We start from the raw sequence: 16,202 nt of genomic DNA, 5'->3' as shown, positions 1-16,202 counted from the left end.
CTTAGTTTAAAATTTTAGGACAAAATAAGTAATGACTAATCTCTAAATAGCATCTTGAGAATGACTATTTGTGCACTTGCCCCAATTAAATGCTATCTTAAAAAACTTTTAAGACACTTCAAAATTCATAACAAGGATTCATAATCAAGGGGAGAAAAACAAAAGAAGTTTAGATAGCATACTGTCATGTAGTCTGGTTATGGGTCTTCATTGTAATCATTCTGGTAATTAATGAAATCTTTAGTCCCAAAAAAAAAAGTGTTTAAGCTATAACCTATAAAGATTAACTTGACACCATAATTAAAAGAACTATTTTGTACTAGTTAATGCAATGTTAGAAGTAATGTATTCATTAACTAAACTTTTGGAATGGCTAACAACTTGTTTGGATGGTTGTTACATATTGTTTCATAATGTATTGTATCGTATGTGAATACAATGTTTGGATAGATTGTATCATTTGCCGTCATTTTAGACTTTTAGGATATCATGCACCAGCAATACAAATAATAGACTTGCACTATTATAAAGAAACATTACGATACGAGTTAAAATTATCATATAAAAAGGTAGTGTAAATGAGAAAATAAAATTATTTAATAATAATAATAAAGGGTGAGATGAGAGAAAAAGACAAGGTAACGACACGACCACACCAAATCGGTCGTTACATAAAATGGCACATTTCGTCATTATGCAATGACGGATTTAACGATACGATACAATAAAATTTTAGTAACAATTAAAACAAACATCCTATTTAAAAATAACAATATGATACATGCATAAAATGACACATTTCGTCGTTACGTAACGATTGATTTAACAATACGATACAATAAAATTTAAATAATAATCAAAACATACATTTTATTTAAAAATAACAATACCATATAATACAATAGCTAACCCCTATCCAAACAAGCTGTAAATGACTTGGTGCCAAGTTACACCCGCCCCCCCCCCCCCTCTTCCCCGCCTTATATATTTGGGTCTTCGGAGGCTAAAGCCCGAAAAGATCAACAGCAGTAACCCCCGCTCGCTATAATCTCCCAGGAAATCTTTGTTGGAATTTCATGTCCATCTTGTCTGCCCATAGCGACAATCATACGGCTTCCTCTTCTTCTTCCCCAAGCTCTCCAAACCCTAACTCCAATCATGGATCCAAACAGCAACAAGAACCCCCTCGCCCACTCGGCGACTCTCCCTCAATTTCCTCCGACAACTTCTCAGGTATTATGCTCTTTTACCTAATTCAACTCTGCCTATGTTATAATGTCATATTCAGGGGCCTACGCAGAATTTTTTGGAAGCGGTATCGAAATTTAGAGAGGGTAACAAATAAAGAGATTGCTTTAATAAAATCATACTTTATGAAAACACAATTTAAATACAGTAGTACAGTTCCCCCCACGAACTTTTATTTTTATAGAATGTACTCATAATAGACTCAGTACAAAAATAAACAAAACAAAAAATCTCTATAAGACAGCAAACATTTACTCAATAGGACGCTGCTTCTTTCAAAAAAATTCCAGAAGAATACTAAAATATTAAGAAAAAAGTTGTTAAACCGTGGGGAGTCAAATGCTTGACCACAAGCAGAAACTGGATTGCTTCACCAACGGGCCAATATAGTTGTTAACGTCAAGTTGTGTCATTTATTATATTTAAACTATATTTCTTATTTTTAGATTATTTACATATATATTAATAAATAAAATTTCCGGCCAAGCGGTGTCGGATGACACCGCTTGGCTCAATGCGCCTCCGCCCCTGGTCATATTGTTGCATTTGTCTTGCGTCATACCTCTTTTTCAGTTGAGTTTTCCTTTTCCTCTGTTTGTTTTTCAAGGGAATGAGTACCTCTATCATAGTACTCTTCAGCTTGCCCAATGTAGTTGTTTTCTCCATATCATGCTTTAGTTTTTGTTTTCTCAGGAAACATGGCTCCTACTACATCACATGCTACTGGCGGATCTTCCAAAAAGGTAAAATTTTGCATTTTGCAGCTTCTCTTCTCTTAAACCATTTAATTATGTAGCTCTTTCACAAATGCACCCCTTAGACGCTAAATGTCATGATCTGTTTTTTAACTCCTTATTTGTTCATTCCATTGCCGGTTACTTGGATGATTTGCTCTTCAAAATACTGCAGGTGAACAACTTCAGTACCAGTCAAGATGGTTTCAGAAGTTTGGGACGTCCCAAAAATGGTAGAATCTCACTGCATGAACCAGGGAAATCAGCTGGGACCATTGATCCTTCCAGCAGACGCGACCATTTTGGCTCCAATAGTCCTCAAGGAATTGCAACGCGCTCAGCTCCAAGAAGAACCCAGATGGTTAGTGGCAACCACTTGCTGAATTTTCATTATGATCCCATTTCTCGTCCACAAACTAGGGCTCCTCCTCCAAGGAGATACATGAAGAGAAAGCCTTACAACAAAGACTTGTTTCTCCAAGCAAATTACAAGTTTGTTCTGTTGGATTCAGGCAATTACACGCCTGACTCAATGGATCCGGACAAAATTTTACAATGGGAGGATATTGTTTGTGTGAGATATTCCACTCCATTTCATGTGCAATGCCCAATATGCTTAGAGGATCCTTTCTGTCCTCAGATAACATCATGTGGTCATATCTTTTGTTTTCCTTGTGTTATGCAATATTTAATGATCTATGAAGACGATGAGCGGAAAGACGATTTCAGGAAGAAATGTCCCTTGTGCTTTATGATGATATCTTCGAAGGATTTGTACACCATCCAAATTGAGAACGTTAAGCAACATCGTGTTGGTGATGCCATAGAGTTTGTCCTTTTGACCCGCGACAAGGATTCATTTACTTTATCTTTGAAAAATAATGATGGCACTGGTGCTACAGAGGAGGTTCAGAAGTCCTTTTCTAAGTTCACATTTACTTCAGATGTCGACCTTTCTGTCCGACAGGCAGTGTCTGATCTTGATAGTTGGTTAGCTAGAGCAGATTCAGGCCTAGTTGATGACATGGAGAAACTTCCCTTTGTCTGTGCCGCAATGGAACAATTGGAGCAGAGGAAGAAATATTGGAATGAGCAACACATTGCTGTCAAAAACAACACTAGCAGAGACAATTATTTGGGAAAGTGTCCTAATGGATCTCTGTCACCAGAAAGTTCTCAGACCCCGTCTGGTCCATCTACTCCAGAAATGCCATCCAGTCATCCCGCTGATCAGCCGATATCGCAGGAGAATTCAACTCTCCATAAGGCAGTGAGGGACTCTCAGCTTATTCAAGCTGCAGATGCTGAATCAGTAGGAGATTGTGTTGGATCTTCATTGACCTTATATGACAATAACAAGAGCGTACAAAAAGACAATAGTGGCGTTACGGACAGAGAAGAGATCAATTCCTACAGTTTCTACCAGGTGAATTTAATTGCGGATCATGTTTTTTGGTATCATATACATAGGGGAGCAATTATTAAATAACCTTTTTTGTGAGTATTTATTTTCTGTAAGTATGTGGAATTCAAACTGCCATATTCTCGAGGGAACATCTCAAACCTTGTCATGTTTTCAAAAGAACATCTTAATCCTTCTCAGAAAAAAGAACTTCTTAATCATTACGTTGTCTTTCTTATGCAAGTACTTGTGTATTACATTTAGATACATGTGTATTGTTAAGAAAATGGACATTTGGCCTAACTCACCCCTAAAGTTAGCTAATGAGGTGAGGATTACCCAGAAATATATAAGGAGCAACAACCAATTTTTTTTACAAATATGAGACACTTAACAACCGTTAAACCCCCCCTCCTCTGGTCCTGCCCCTTACGTCAAGGACTGGACATTTGGAGAGTAGACAACATAGCATGGTAGCCACTATTGAGTAACAAAGAATAGGGATGAATCTAGCTCTGATACATAGCTAAGCAAATGGACCTTGAGCGTAGCTCATACTAAAAGTTAGCTCATGAGGTGATTAGACCTTGTAAGAAGAAATTAACCTATTCCTTCAACGACTGTGGCATACTTAACAACAAAAGTAGTAAGATCATCTGTGCTTGGCAGGTACCAATGAAATAGCCAAAGATCACTATTTTCTTATAATGATGGTGCCATGTTCAGCTTGGTATGCACTATTTTACGAGGCCAATGTGTATAGAATTTTCCTGCTCGTGCTTTGTCAAATTCTAGTATAGTTTATGATATCGTCCCATAAAGATTGGATTCGTTGAATTCACTTGATAATATATTACAATAAAATTTCAATTTTTACATGTATTTCTCTGAGGAATAATTGCTTATTGCTAATGCAATTATATTTAGTTCACTAAGAAATAGTCAATTAATAGTACTCCGTGAGGTTATGTGATTAATTGAGTTAAAACTAGTGATGATTAGACCGAAATATTTTTCTTGCTTGAATTGTGCCAAGAGGTAGTAAAAACTTCGTGAGAATATTTTTACTAGAAAATCAATAATCTTGCCTACAACAATTCCTCCGTGAAAATTAAAACTGAGGCAAGCAAGATTACGAACTTGGAATAATAGTTTACTAAAAATTACTCTCACAATACTATTTTATTCATTGGTTATTATATATCAATTTTGCTTCGTGAGAATTACAAATCAATATAAAAATAACTTAGAGATAAAATTATGTAGAAGTGATAATAATGATTAATTAAAACTATTATTACAGCACAGTACAAAGTATAAAAAGAAAGTTTCAAGCCAAGGATATATTAAACTGAAATAGTATTATAATATATATATCAAGCTTCATCAACTATCCCAACAAAAAAAGATTACTCCATTATGAAGTAAGAAAAAACTAATTTAGAAACAAAGAACTTATGAAGAAATATTATTCTTCTAAAGAAAGACAACTAGTAGAAAATACTAAAGACAAAAGAGAGACCAAAGAGTAGTTTTCTCTTGCCCAAAGACCCCCCCCCCCCCCCCGCGTCACAATACAATATGAGTAGCGAAGGTGAGATGATGTTGCAACTTTAAGTTTTGATGTTGTAACTTCAAGACTTAATGTTGTGACTTCAAAATTTGATATTGTGACTTCAAAGTTACATTCACTTTTGTTTACCACGTGCATTGCTCTTTTTCCTCTTTATTTTGCTTGTAGTACTCTTTCCTCAATTCATCTTTCTTCTGCAAAAGTTGTTAGAAAGTATAGGATAATCGAATATATTTATTCATGGTTTATTTAAAAATCCTTATTTATATGTATGAAAATACATGAATAATTTATATTCATCGCTTACCAAGCACAAGTACTCGGTAACCATGTCCATCAAGGTTTAGTAGATGGAGAAACATCCCGAAGCTTTTTTTTTTGGAATTTAAACCTTGGTCTCTAAGATCACTATTTTTGTTGGATAGTTGGTTCTTTTCTGTTTGCATGGTACTTATCCCTCACCTGAGCTTCATAACATTGTTGAATTGAAGGGAGGTATAAAAGAGAAGTCTTTCCAGTGTTTTCAGGCACTCAGTTTGTTGCTGGTGGTTGGGATGACTTGGAGCAAGTTTCAGACTTTATTGTTGTTTTGAAGTGATTGATTTGATTCTGTTGAATCTACCTTTTCATGAACAAGTTCTTCAGTGGGGTTTTAGCTGCTGATCGAAAAATCTATATGTAGATATAGATATAGATAGTCTCCCTTACTTAAATACATCAGGCAAAGTCGGGTAAAGCCATTTTCCACAAAGAATATTCCGTTCTTAATTTTGTGTGCTATTACGTTTTTAATATATCAACGCATGTAGTTGATAAAATTGTATGTTGTAGAGCCTAGTGATTGGATTTCATTCACAGAAACGGGAAGCCCATGTATGCAAAAATATAGATGTACCATATAAAGATATTGTTTTCCATGAAGGTCATCTGATCATTCGTAGAAACTTGAATGCTTTGGCTTCAAAATAGACAAAAAAGAGTGACAAACTTTCCACTTGTGAATATGTGTTATTGACACCTTCAAAGGTCCTCTTTTGCCTCTTCTTCAAATGGTCCAATTAATTGCCTGGGGGTCATTTCTCATGCTTTCTTCTGCTTCCGCTTGCTTCTTCCCTTTAGCTCCACGGCAACTCCTTAATGCATCCTAGCATAATCTTGTCTGAAGCTAAGCATAACATTTGATAGTATTGCTGCCTCAATTTCTTTTGTCAACTCAAACTAAGCATAACATTTCTGTTTAGTCAATATCCTTCTTTTTTTCTTTTTGTTGTGTGTGAGAGATATGTAATGTACAGCTTGATACATGTTTTATGCTTTCCTGATTATTTCAGGCAGTTGATGGTCAGCACCTTATCCTTCATCCACTGAACATGAAGTGTCTTCTGCGTTACTACGGTGGCTATGATAGTCTTCCTAACAGGTTTGAAAGCTAGTTACATTCTTACAGTAAGTTATGCTGTATCTTCCAGTGATAGGTGGCAAGCAGTGTTTTTGAGAGCGCGACTTGCAAAAAAGCGACAAGGTCTCGCCTCGCTTCAAAAGCGAAGCGCAAAGCGAAGCGCACACTTTATTAAAGTGAAGCCCGATTCTTAAAAAACATAATGTAAAATTATAAATAATCAAAAACTTCAATTTAAAAACTTAAAAGTAGGTACTAGGTACCACCAAATCATCCACAAACCATAGGACAAGCAAATCATTCTACTCTTCTTCTTCTTCTTCTTCAAGATTGTCAAAATCTTGAATTCCTCTATTATCTTCATATTACTCGTCATCTTCTTCTTCCCCCTCCTCTTCATGATCACTTTCATCTTCATCAATTAGGGATAGGGATCGACTTCCTAATAGAGCTTGAACTTGGAGTATATCTCCTTAAACCATAAGGATTCTCCGGTTCTCCCCAACTCCACTATCAACCGCAACATCACCCCAAGTGAAATCGGAGTCGCCTTCAAATACCTCTTCATCTTCACAATTTTTGGGGACTCCGTTTAGCCACTCATTAGCCTCATCAATATTGTCCAAAAGAATTGGATCAATTATATTGCGGTGGTTGTAGCGACATCTCAATGCTCTATTGTATTTTATGTACACTAGATTATGGAGGCGCTTCAAGGTTAGTCGATTCCTCTTCTTTGTATGAATCTGCAAACAAGATGTGTCAACTAATTAGTAGGAGTTTGGACAATTGAGATATAATTTACTTTATCTCAAAACACGAAATAATTCTTTTTATTTCTCACGTGTTCAAAAACACTCTAGTTCCTTTCACATCCGGATGAGCTACAAGTTGAACTTAGAACTTTGATGGTGAAAGTCTGTAACTCCGGAGTCTCTACACCATATTGGTCCTACCACTCAACTATAGAAGTCAAAAAAAATGTTCAAGAGTTAATAAGTATAAAAAATAAATTGAAGTTAGAGCTATAAAATATAGAAACACTTGGTCACCTGGCGACTTCGTCTTTCTTTGTTTAATTGCAAGTCGAAGCTTAAAAAGTCCTTTAGCTGCCTTGTAAGTAGCAAGCTGATCTACTATCTTTTCTTGCAAGTCTTCATCTGGGGTCAACTTGATAACAACCTGATGGAATCCTGTCCACACTTCTTTAGCCAATGAATTATTCTCATGCTGATCATAATAGAGTGACGGGTTCAAAATAAGTCCAGCTGCATGCAAAGGTCTATTAAGCTGCTCATTCCATCTTGCATCAATGATATGAAAGACCTTTGCATATTTCAGCTCATCAGTGAATGATGCTTGAATAGCCTCTTTGGCCCTATCCATAGCTTCACAGAGGTAGCCCATTGGTGGTTTTCGCTCCCCATCCACCAAACGGAGTACTTTAACCAAAGGGCCACCAATTTTAAGAGCATGAAGGACATTATTCCAAAAAAATAAGAAAGAATAATGCGTGCAACATCTTTCCCCGCACTTTCCTTTGCAAATTTACTCCTGCTCCATTCCTCTAAAGTGAACAACTTTCTTAAATTGGCTTTTTGCAAGTGGATACTATGCAAAGTCAAGAAAGCAGTGGCGAACCTTGTCTTGCCCGGTTTCACCAATTTTTTTTTGCATGGTGACTCTTCTCATCATTATTCAATAACAAGGGCCGTTGAGAAATATAAGAATGTACCCTAACGCCCTGGCCAAAAACTGTAGAGAAGGGTTTTTCCTTGAAAATGTCCCCGAACATCAAGTTGATACAATGAGCCGCACATGGAGTCCAATAGACATTCTTGTACGCTCCTTCAATCATGCCATCCGCTTTCACATTTTCACTTGCATTATCAGTGACCACTTGAACAACTTTGCTTAGGCCAATCTTTTCGATGGTGTTCTGAAATAAGGTGAACATTTTGATGTACTCAGTGGATGAGTCGCTAGCATCAATGGACTCAAGAAACAAACTTCCCCTACGAGAATTCACCAGCACATTAATAGTCATTTTCCCAATTCTTGTCGTCCACTTATCCATCATAATGGAGCAGCCATACTTGTTCCACACAACTTTATGCTCCTCAACAATTTTATTAGTCTCCTCAACTTCCTTATTTAGATAAGGACCTCTTATTTCATGATAAGTGGGAGGCTTCATTCCAGGTCCGTATTGACCAACGGCCTCAATAAAGTCTCCAAAAGTGTCATAGTTGACACAATTGAAGGGGAGCTCAGCATCATAGACCTATCGTGCAAAAGCTCTAACTGCACGATCCCTCAAAATGTCTTTAGCAATTTTTGTACATCTTTTCCACCGCTCTTTGCTTCCGGCTTCTTTGGGAAATAGCAATCTATAGGACCTGTAGTCGATGATCTATGGCTTGACCCATCTCTTCCCCGTTTTGTTGGAAGTGACAATTCTTCAATATCAGCATCATCATCATCAAGATTGGTCACCATTAGTTGATGACTCATTTGATTTTTTTGCTCCTTCTTCTTCTCAACAAAATTCTTTATTTCTTCCCTCACCTCCGGTGGGCATTTCGGACAAGTTGTGACGTTTCTATCGCCACCAATAAGATGGTATTTAAAGCGATAAATTCCACCCGTTGTCGTCTTGTTACAAAACTGGCATACAACATTTGTATTCTTCTCATTAACTCTATCACCATATCGCCAAGCCGGGTCTTTCTCTTTCGAACTTTGAGACATTTTGAAATCCCTATTAAGATATAAGAAAATACATAATCAAATAAACTGAAAATACATATTATATACTCCCTCCGTTTCAATTTATGTGAACCCATTTGACTGGGTACAGAGTTTAAGAAAAGAGAGAAAACTTTTGAACTTGTGGTGTAAAATAAGGCACATATATTTTGTGTGGCTATAAATCATTGCATAAAGGTAAATTGTTTCCAAATAAGGAAAGGGGTCATTCTTTTTGGCACAGACCAAAAAGGAAATAGGTTCACATAAATTGAAACGGAGGGAGTATCTTCTTGATGTTTTTGTTGGACACTTTTACGGCTCCATTCATTTGAGGTCTGTAGGCTGTGGAATTCTTGTGCTTGATTTTGAAAGTTTTACTGAAAATATAACATATGTATAATTAATTTTATATGCTGAAATATAATAATAACATATATAATTAATTTAAATGCTGAAATATAATAATAAAATGAAATACATATAATGATTAATTTTATATGCTGAAATATACACTAAAATGAGAAGGAAAAAAAAAGAAAAAAAAGGATACTTACTCTATTCTGGAGAAAGAAAGAAGAAGAAGAAAGAAAAAAGAAAAAAACGAGAAGAACTGAAGAAGAAAGGAGAAGAACTGAAGAAGGGAGAAGTGTTCAAGCCTTCGAGGTCGACTGGTCGAGCGACTGATTTGAGACCTCTGTTTTTTGTGAAGGAGATTGGGGTTTTTTGTCGATTTAGGGTATGTTTTGTCTAATAGAATAATAGACCCAAATTTTTTTTTTAAAAAAAAAAGGCCCCCATGCGCTTTTTGCACAAAAGCGATCGCTTCATCGCTTTCTTCGCTTCCTCGCTTTTTCTAGTGAAGCGTGCGCTTCTGAAGATCGAGTCGCCTCAGGGAGCTAGAAGCGACACTGTGTCGCGTCGCGTCGCTTCGCGCTTAAAGCGACGAAGCGCGCGCTTTTCTGTTTTGTTTTCTTGATTGTTAATTCCTCATTGACATCGGCGAAAGGGATCTCTGTTTTATTGTGTCTATTTTAGTTGGTTTCATAGGAACTGCACACCGGAGGACCCATCAAAATCAGTTTTGACACATTTAGGTTGTTCTATACTTTACTGTCATTTGTAAGGAGGCAACAATCAGATTGTACGAATGTCTTAAAGGGCAGCCCGGTGCACAAGGCATTCCGTGTTCACGCGGGTCCTGGGAAGGGCCGCACCCCAAGGGGTGTGATGTAGACAGCCTACCTTAATGCAAGCATTAGTGGCTGCTTCCACGGCTTGAACCCGTGACCTATAGGTCACTCGGAGACAACTTTACTCCTTATGTGGATTAATTTACTCCTTGATGGAAGTTGCAATTTCGTCCCTACTCTTCTGGGGTTTCAATTTCGTCCTTGATAGATGTCTTCTGTTCCGGATGGTCCTTGGTGCGATTGGCTACTAAAACCTAGCTCTATTTTGACACATGTGACCTACTGGACAAAGTTTGAAGGTACATTTTGAAAAACCTTCTTTTGCTAGATAGCTGGCAAGCCAACAAACAGATTAAATCCCCATTCTCACTTTTCATCAGAGAATAGCTAATTCAGAAAGGGATTCTGGAAGAGGTGCTGTGTGAAGGGGGAAGTTTTTGACGATCTCGGCAAGCAAAGGAAGGGCGTGATGCATCTGAATCATAGGAAGAAAAATGGTTACGACAAGTTCTAGGGAGGGACAGAGATAGTGAATAGTGACTGGGAAAGGAGCAGGGGATATGCTAAGCTTGGGGTGTAGAGGAGTTTGCACAGGGCTATGGTGTGCAAGGGGTCTCAAAGGGTATGAGAGTATGAATTATAAGGGGTACTGAGGGGAGAATTCTGCAACAATGAGGAATGTTTCGGCAAAGCAGGCGAGAACAGAGTGGCCGGCTGGTAGTGTCACCAGTCTGTTGAATGTGGTCCTCCCTTTCTTTTCCCTCTTTTCTTGGCTCTTTTTTCCGTTTTAGTGGTTAACTATTTTGCTCAACTTTATCCTTAATATTCACCATATCTAGCTTGTGCAATTTCATCCTTCATCATATGTTGGTTTCATCTATAGACCAAATCTTAGACTGGTTATGAGATTGGCACAGCCAGGAAACTGGTGAATCTATCGCAACTTAGGTCACATTGGGGAAAAGATGAATGTTGCTCACCCTATGTTCTTCTTGCGGGTAAGAACAGTGAGGTTTGTGTTAATGTCCCTCCAGCCCCTTAAAGGTTACCTTTTTATGTATGCATCTTTTATAAGGCCCCTTTTCCCAAAATATGAAGTGGGGATTATTAGACCAATTTATCTAAGTTGCATAAAGAGGAAAAGAGGGCTTTACACATGACATGAAGGGGAGAGTCCCCTCCTCAAAGTTTCAGCTTAAATCTCATTTCAACCCCCTTTACCTTCTCTCACCTATGTTACAGAAGGTAGTTAGCTTCATTTTCTGTTCTTGAACTGTGATTCAAAGTGAATTTGGGTAGGGGAGTCATATAATTTGGACATATTCTAGAGGAACTGTTGGTGCTGCTGGTAAACTGACCAGAAGGGTTGGGGATGGCGATTTCCTTTGGCTTGTGAAGGCCATAGGAAGGATGGATTTGCTATGACAAAGGGGAAGGATGGACAGGTGGGTGTTAGAAAAGGCATAGAGTTGCCGCTTGCTGGTTTCTTTTATTTAGGGGTAGGTGGGTGCGGTGAACTGTGCTGTGAGCTGATAGAGGGAATAGGTTTACCAGTAAGGAGGGACAGAGGCTAAAGGGTGGTAAATACCATGCTTACTCGAAAATAACATTATATACCTGTCTATGTGAATATATTTGAGCATATGCCATTTGTTATTGTGCAACCACTTAGAATAGGAATTTTGGATACAGAATTAGTGGAAAGATATTACAAATGGAGTCTGTGACGCAATCTGAGGCCATGAGAAGGCGCTACCGCTTCTTAAGTCATTTTTCTTTGACAACAACGTTTCAGGTACTTGCTGTGATGCTTATTTCTAGAAGTGTGTTGACTTTACTTCATTAATTGGTTGGTTCACTCTAATTTTTTCGCTTGTAATTTTCAGCTCTGTGAAATTAATCTCAGCAAGATGTTGCCCATGGATGCACTTTCTCCATTTATGGAGGAGATCAAAAGTAGGGAAAAACAAAGGAAGTGGCTAGCTAGGAAGGTTTGTAGCCCATGCTTCTCATCAGAATTTCAGTTGATTTTTCTGTTCTTGTGCAATTGAATGGTTTAGCATCATGGGTTTATGATGCTTAGAAAATCCCAGAGTGAACAAGTGCAGGATATAAATAACACCTGCTGAAGATCAGTGGAGGGACTTTTTAGAGAGAAAATGTGTAGGATTCCACGGTCTACCTTTAGTATGTAACTAGATCCTTTTTGTGTTATAAGATTAATTTTCATATAGCAAAATAAGAGTGCTTAAGATCAACATATATGTTATAAGCTAAAAACGCATCGCAATTGCTCTGGTTCACAATAAGATTGACAAGTAAAAGCGTTAGGCCAGTCCTTAACTGATAGTTTTATACTAGGAAGTCCCCAATCCATCCTACTTCATTTAACCCAAAATAAGATGGACAGTTGCGCCCAAGAGATGACTTATAAAGCCTCTAGAGATGCTCTCACATCTTCTATAAAAAAAAGAAATCAAAATGATGTAAAAGAATTGATGAGAAGAAAAATAAGTAAAGCGGTGAAAGATAAGAAAAACTAACTTAACGGGGAGTATATCATTGCCATCCCTTTACTCAGGCTATAGATGGCCCTGCCCCATTGCCATCCCTTTTCTTGGCTAGATTGGAATGAGGTCGTTATAGTGGTTTGGATGTCTTGTATTGAAAAACAGCTTGTTAATGCTCTGTTCACATCTCTTTCTTCTCAGCATCGATTACGCTCTCATGATAACCCAAGTTGACAGTGCACACGATTTAATAAGAAACTTGGTTTGGATGATTCCTTTTTTTTTTTTTTGAGAAGCTATTCAAAGATGATATTTTTCTTTATCCAGGAACTGCGTGAAAAAGTTAAAGCTGAAGCCATTGGCATGCACTTAGAGCCTTTGCCTTTTAGCTTTGCAGGACCTTCTTACACAGAACAGCCTAATTTCACTAGCGATGACTTCGAAGGTACGTCAAAAATTGCTATTTATGTAAATGGGTTTTATGTTCTCATCTTACGTGGTTTTAACCATCCCGGAGTATATCTGCTAATTTCCCAGTCTTTATATAAGTGGAAGATGAGCATACCATTACTTGGTTGGTTATTAGACAATTATATTCCTTTAAGTGCATAATCTTCATCTAATAAAGTGCTTAATTGTGCACATTGTTGAAGTGTGTGGCCTATCTTATCTAAAAGCTTAAGCTGTTAGAGAGATTACACTTTTCTTTATTTAATTGTCTCTTCAACGTGCCCCTTACCTGCGAGATTTGATTCAATTTCACGGACTAAGTACGTGAAATTCATTATTGATAATGGTTGGCGGTGAGACTTGAACTGAGAACATTTACCTGCTCTGGTACCATGTTGAAGTATGTGATCATATCATCTTTAGAAAGAACATACTGTTATTTAGTTAGTTATGTCTCAACATATACAATCACTTTCTTGCTAGTAATTATGTGACTCAAATCGTTATAGAAAATGGTTTCTGTCGGAAGCTAAATTGAGCTTGAATACTGGCGGATATTTCAGAAGTTTGACTTTTGCCTTATGCAGTATTGACACCGACGCTATTAACTGTTTATTTGTTCGTCATGATTGCAAAGGCCTTGGTAGATTTGGCCTTTGTTTTTGAAGTTCTTATAATATTGCTTTACCTATGTGCTAGCCGTTATCCTGTTAGTTGAAATGATTGTTCTTGTGTTTGTACATGTGATAAGCTTTGGGAAGTACAAGTACGACTGTTACATCATCAAGCTCCCTAGTGCCTGGAGGCAAGCAGCTGTTCTCCAGTGTTGCAAGGCTTGGTTTTGCCGCTGGATGTGATCCTCCAGCGCTGAAGACGGATGAGCCCAGACGTGATTCTACTGTTGCATCTGGTATCTTTTCAATTCTCATAGTTGACTTTTGACATTGAATATCTGCTATAATCTCAATTCCTCTTTGTCATGTTTTCATCACAATTTGCTGTAAACATGCTATTGTTTCGTTTTGCTTATGTGGGATTAGTGCTCATAACCAGTGGACTTCAGTTCTTTCAGGAACAAAGAGTTCTGGAACCCTGTCCTTTGCAAATGTAACGTCCAAAGCAAAAGCTGTTGAAGGTCCCAATGCGTCTAAATCAAATGATGCAGGGAAGAGGGGGAAGAAGCCAACTCGGATCCTAATGTCAACGTCTGGTGGTAGGCGTTACTGAATCTTGAAGGGACCTGATAAAGAAACCTATCTGTATATTAATAGCTGTTTTACCTTTTATCTGTAACCGGGATTTGCTAGTTATTACTCACCTAGATTTGAGCATGGTGTTTACGTACAGTGTTGTGAAGTTGTAGCTAGCGTTTGGCCATTGTTTCTTAAATTTGTTTTGAAAAATCTTATTTGGGTGAAGTTTGGTTTGAAGATTAAAATGTGTTTGGACTTCAGTTTTCAAAATATATTTTACTTTAAAAAAAACATGAAATATGACTTATACCTACAAGTTTTAAAAACTATCACAAATACCCAACATTACCTTCATCAATAACATTCATTATATTATCGTAAACCGTAGTCATGAACATAAATAAATTTGGTACAAAATTATTATTTTTATAATGAACTACATAATACACTATCGGATGACCGAGAAGACGAAATAGCATGATCATAGAAAAAAAAGGCAGAATACATAGACAGACACTTAAACTATCAAAGAAAGTTCACTTGAACACCTCAACTAAGCCATTTTCCACCCAAACGCTTTTACTATACTTTTACTGCACCAGTTTAACACGTCTGACTGACATGGCAAATAACGTGAATATCACTGCATTTGAGCGCGTGAACAGTAGAAATATGCTGACAAAAAGCCTATTAACGGTACAATAAACGGTAACATCCCTCCTTTCTCCAATAATATAATTAGACCCTCCTCCCTCTTACCAGCCTTAATTCTTCACCATTCCCTCAAAATCCCGCCCTATTTCTTCACCTTTTTCTTGATTTTTTTTAAAATTTCTATTCTTCTCTCCAAATTATGTTCGAATCTTGGCTTAATAAGCTCTCTATTATGTCTCTCAAAGCAAAAGTCGATTCATGTTGGTGTGGTCATGAATGTCAATTGAAAACTTCATGGACTCCATCTAATCTTGGAAGGAGGTTCTATGGATGCAAAATTGAAAAGGTAAGTGATAATTAACTACAATTAATTAATTTTTAGTCCTGTTATTTTTGGGCTAATTTTAGTTTGAATGAATTTTTTTGAAGGACAAAGGTGGATGTAATTATTTTAAGTAGGTTGACGACGAGTTTCCTAGCCAAGCGAATAGGGTTATTTGGGGTTTACTGAACAAGGTCAAAGCTTTTGAAGAAGAAGGGGCTCGAGCAAGAACAAGGAGAAAGAAATTGGCTTCTATTACAGTAACGATGCTGATTATTTGGGTTTGCTACTGTGTCGTTAGTCATTGAAGTTGCTGTGATTTTGCTGGTGGTTGAAGTATTTTGTGGGCAGTTTGTAGTGGTGGTAGATATATTTTGGGTGTATCTAATGTTTTTGATGTAATTGTGGCTTGTGGCCTTACTTCAATGAAATGAAACAACTTTTGCAGTTTTATGCAATTTGTTATGCCTAGGTGATTTTTTTTTTGCAGTTTTTATGTATTGGTTCAACTTTTCTGCAGTTTGATGCTACCAACTGAATGCATACAAAACTGAATGCATTTGTTTAAATTGAATGCAATTTTTCTGCAGTTTGATGTTACTAGATAACGTGTTTAAACAGAGGCATTTAAATTGCATTAAACAGAATGCTACCAACGCATTTAAATTGCATTCCAGCTAAAGTATTTTCAACAATTCCAAACAACTAGCAAAATACATGAACTGACCCAAAAAAGACAAAATAATCAATCCAAGTTTGGATACTTAGCAAAATAC

At 37.2% G+C, this 16,202-nt stretch overlaps 1 protein-coding gene across 2 annotated transcripts; it reads left to right on the top strand.

The window, feature by feature from the left end:
• Positions 1–927: 927 nt before the first annotated feature.
• Positions 928–14,695, top strand: LOC107779605 (uncharacterized). Of its 2 annotated transcripts, none has more exons than XM_016600058.2 (9): positions 928–1,233; positions 1,942–1,991; positions 2,158–3,408; positions 6,289–6,377; positions 11,990–12,092; positions 12,184–12,288; positions 13,135–13,252; positions 14,009–14,167; positions 14,321–14,695. In XM_016600058.2, the coding sequence occupies exons 1-9, from the start codon at positions 1,077–1,079 to the stop codon at positions 14,482–14,484; spliced, it is 2,196 nt and encodes a 731-aa protein (XP_016455544.1). In that variant the 5' UTR covers positions 928–1,076; the 3' UTR covers positions 14,485–14,695. The 2 variants fall into 2 exon arrangements, with proteins under 2 accessions (XP_016455544.1, XP_016455545.1); XM_016600059.2 differs by having other exon boundaries at positions 1,004–1,233; positions 14,330–14,695.
• The last annotated feature ends 1,507 nt before the right edge of the window (positions 14,696–16,202 follow it).

Source organism: Nicotiana tabacum, chromosome 3 (genome assembly GCF_000715075.1).
Source record: "Nicotiana tabacum cultivar K326 chromosome 3, ASM71507v2, whole genome shotgun sequence".
Lineage (NCBI taxonomy): Eukaryota > Viridiplantae > Streptophyta > Magnoliopsida > Solanales > Solanaceae > Nicotiana > Nicotiana tabacum.
The sequence above is the reverse complement of the archived record's forward strand: the minus strand, read 5'-3'. Positions and strand labels throughout refer to the sequence as shown.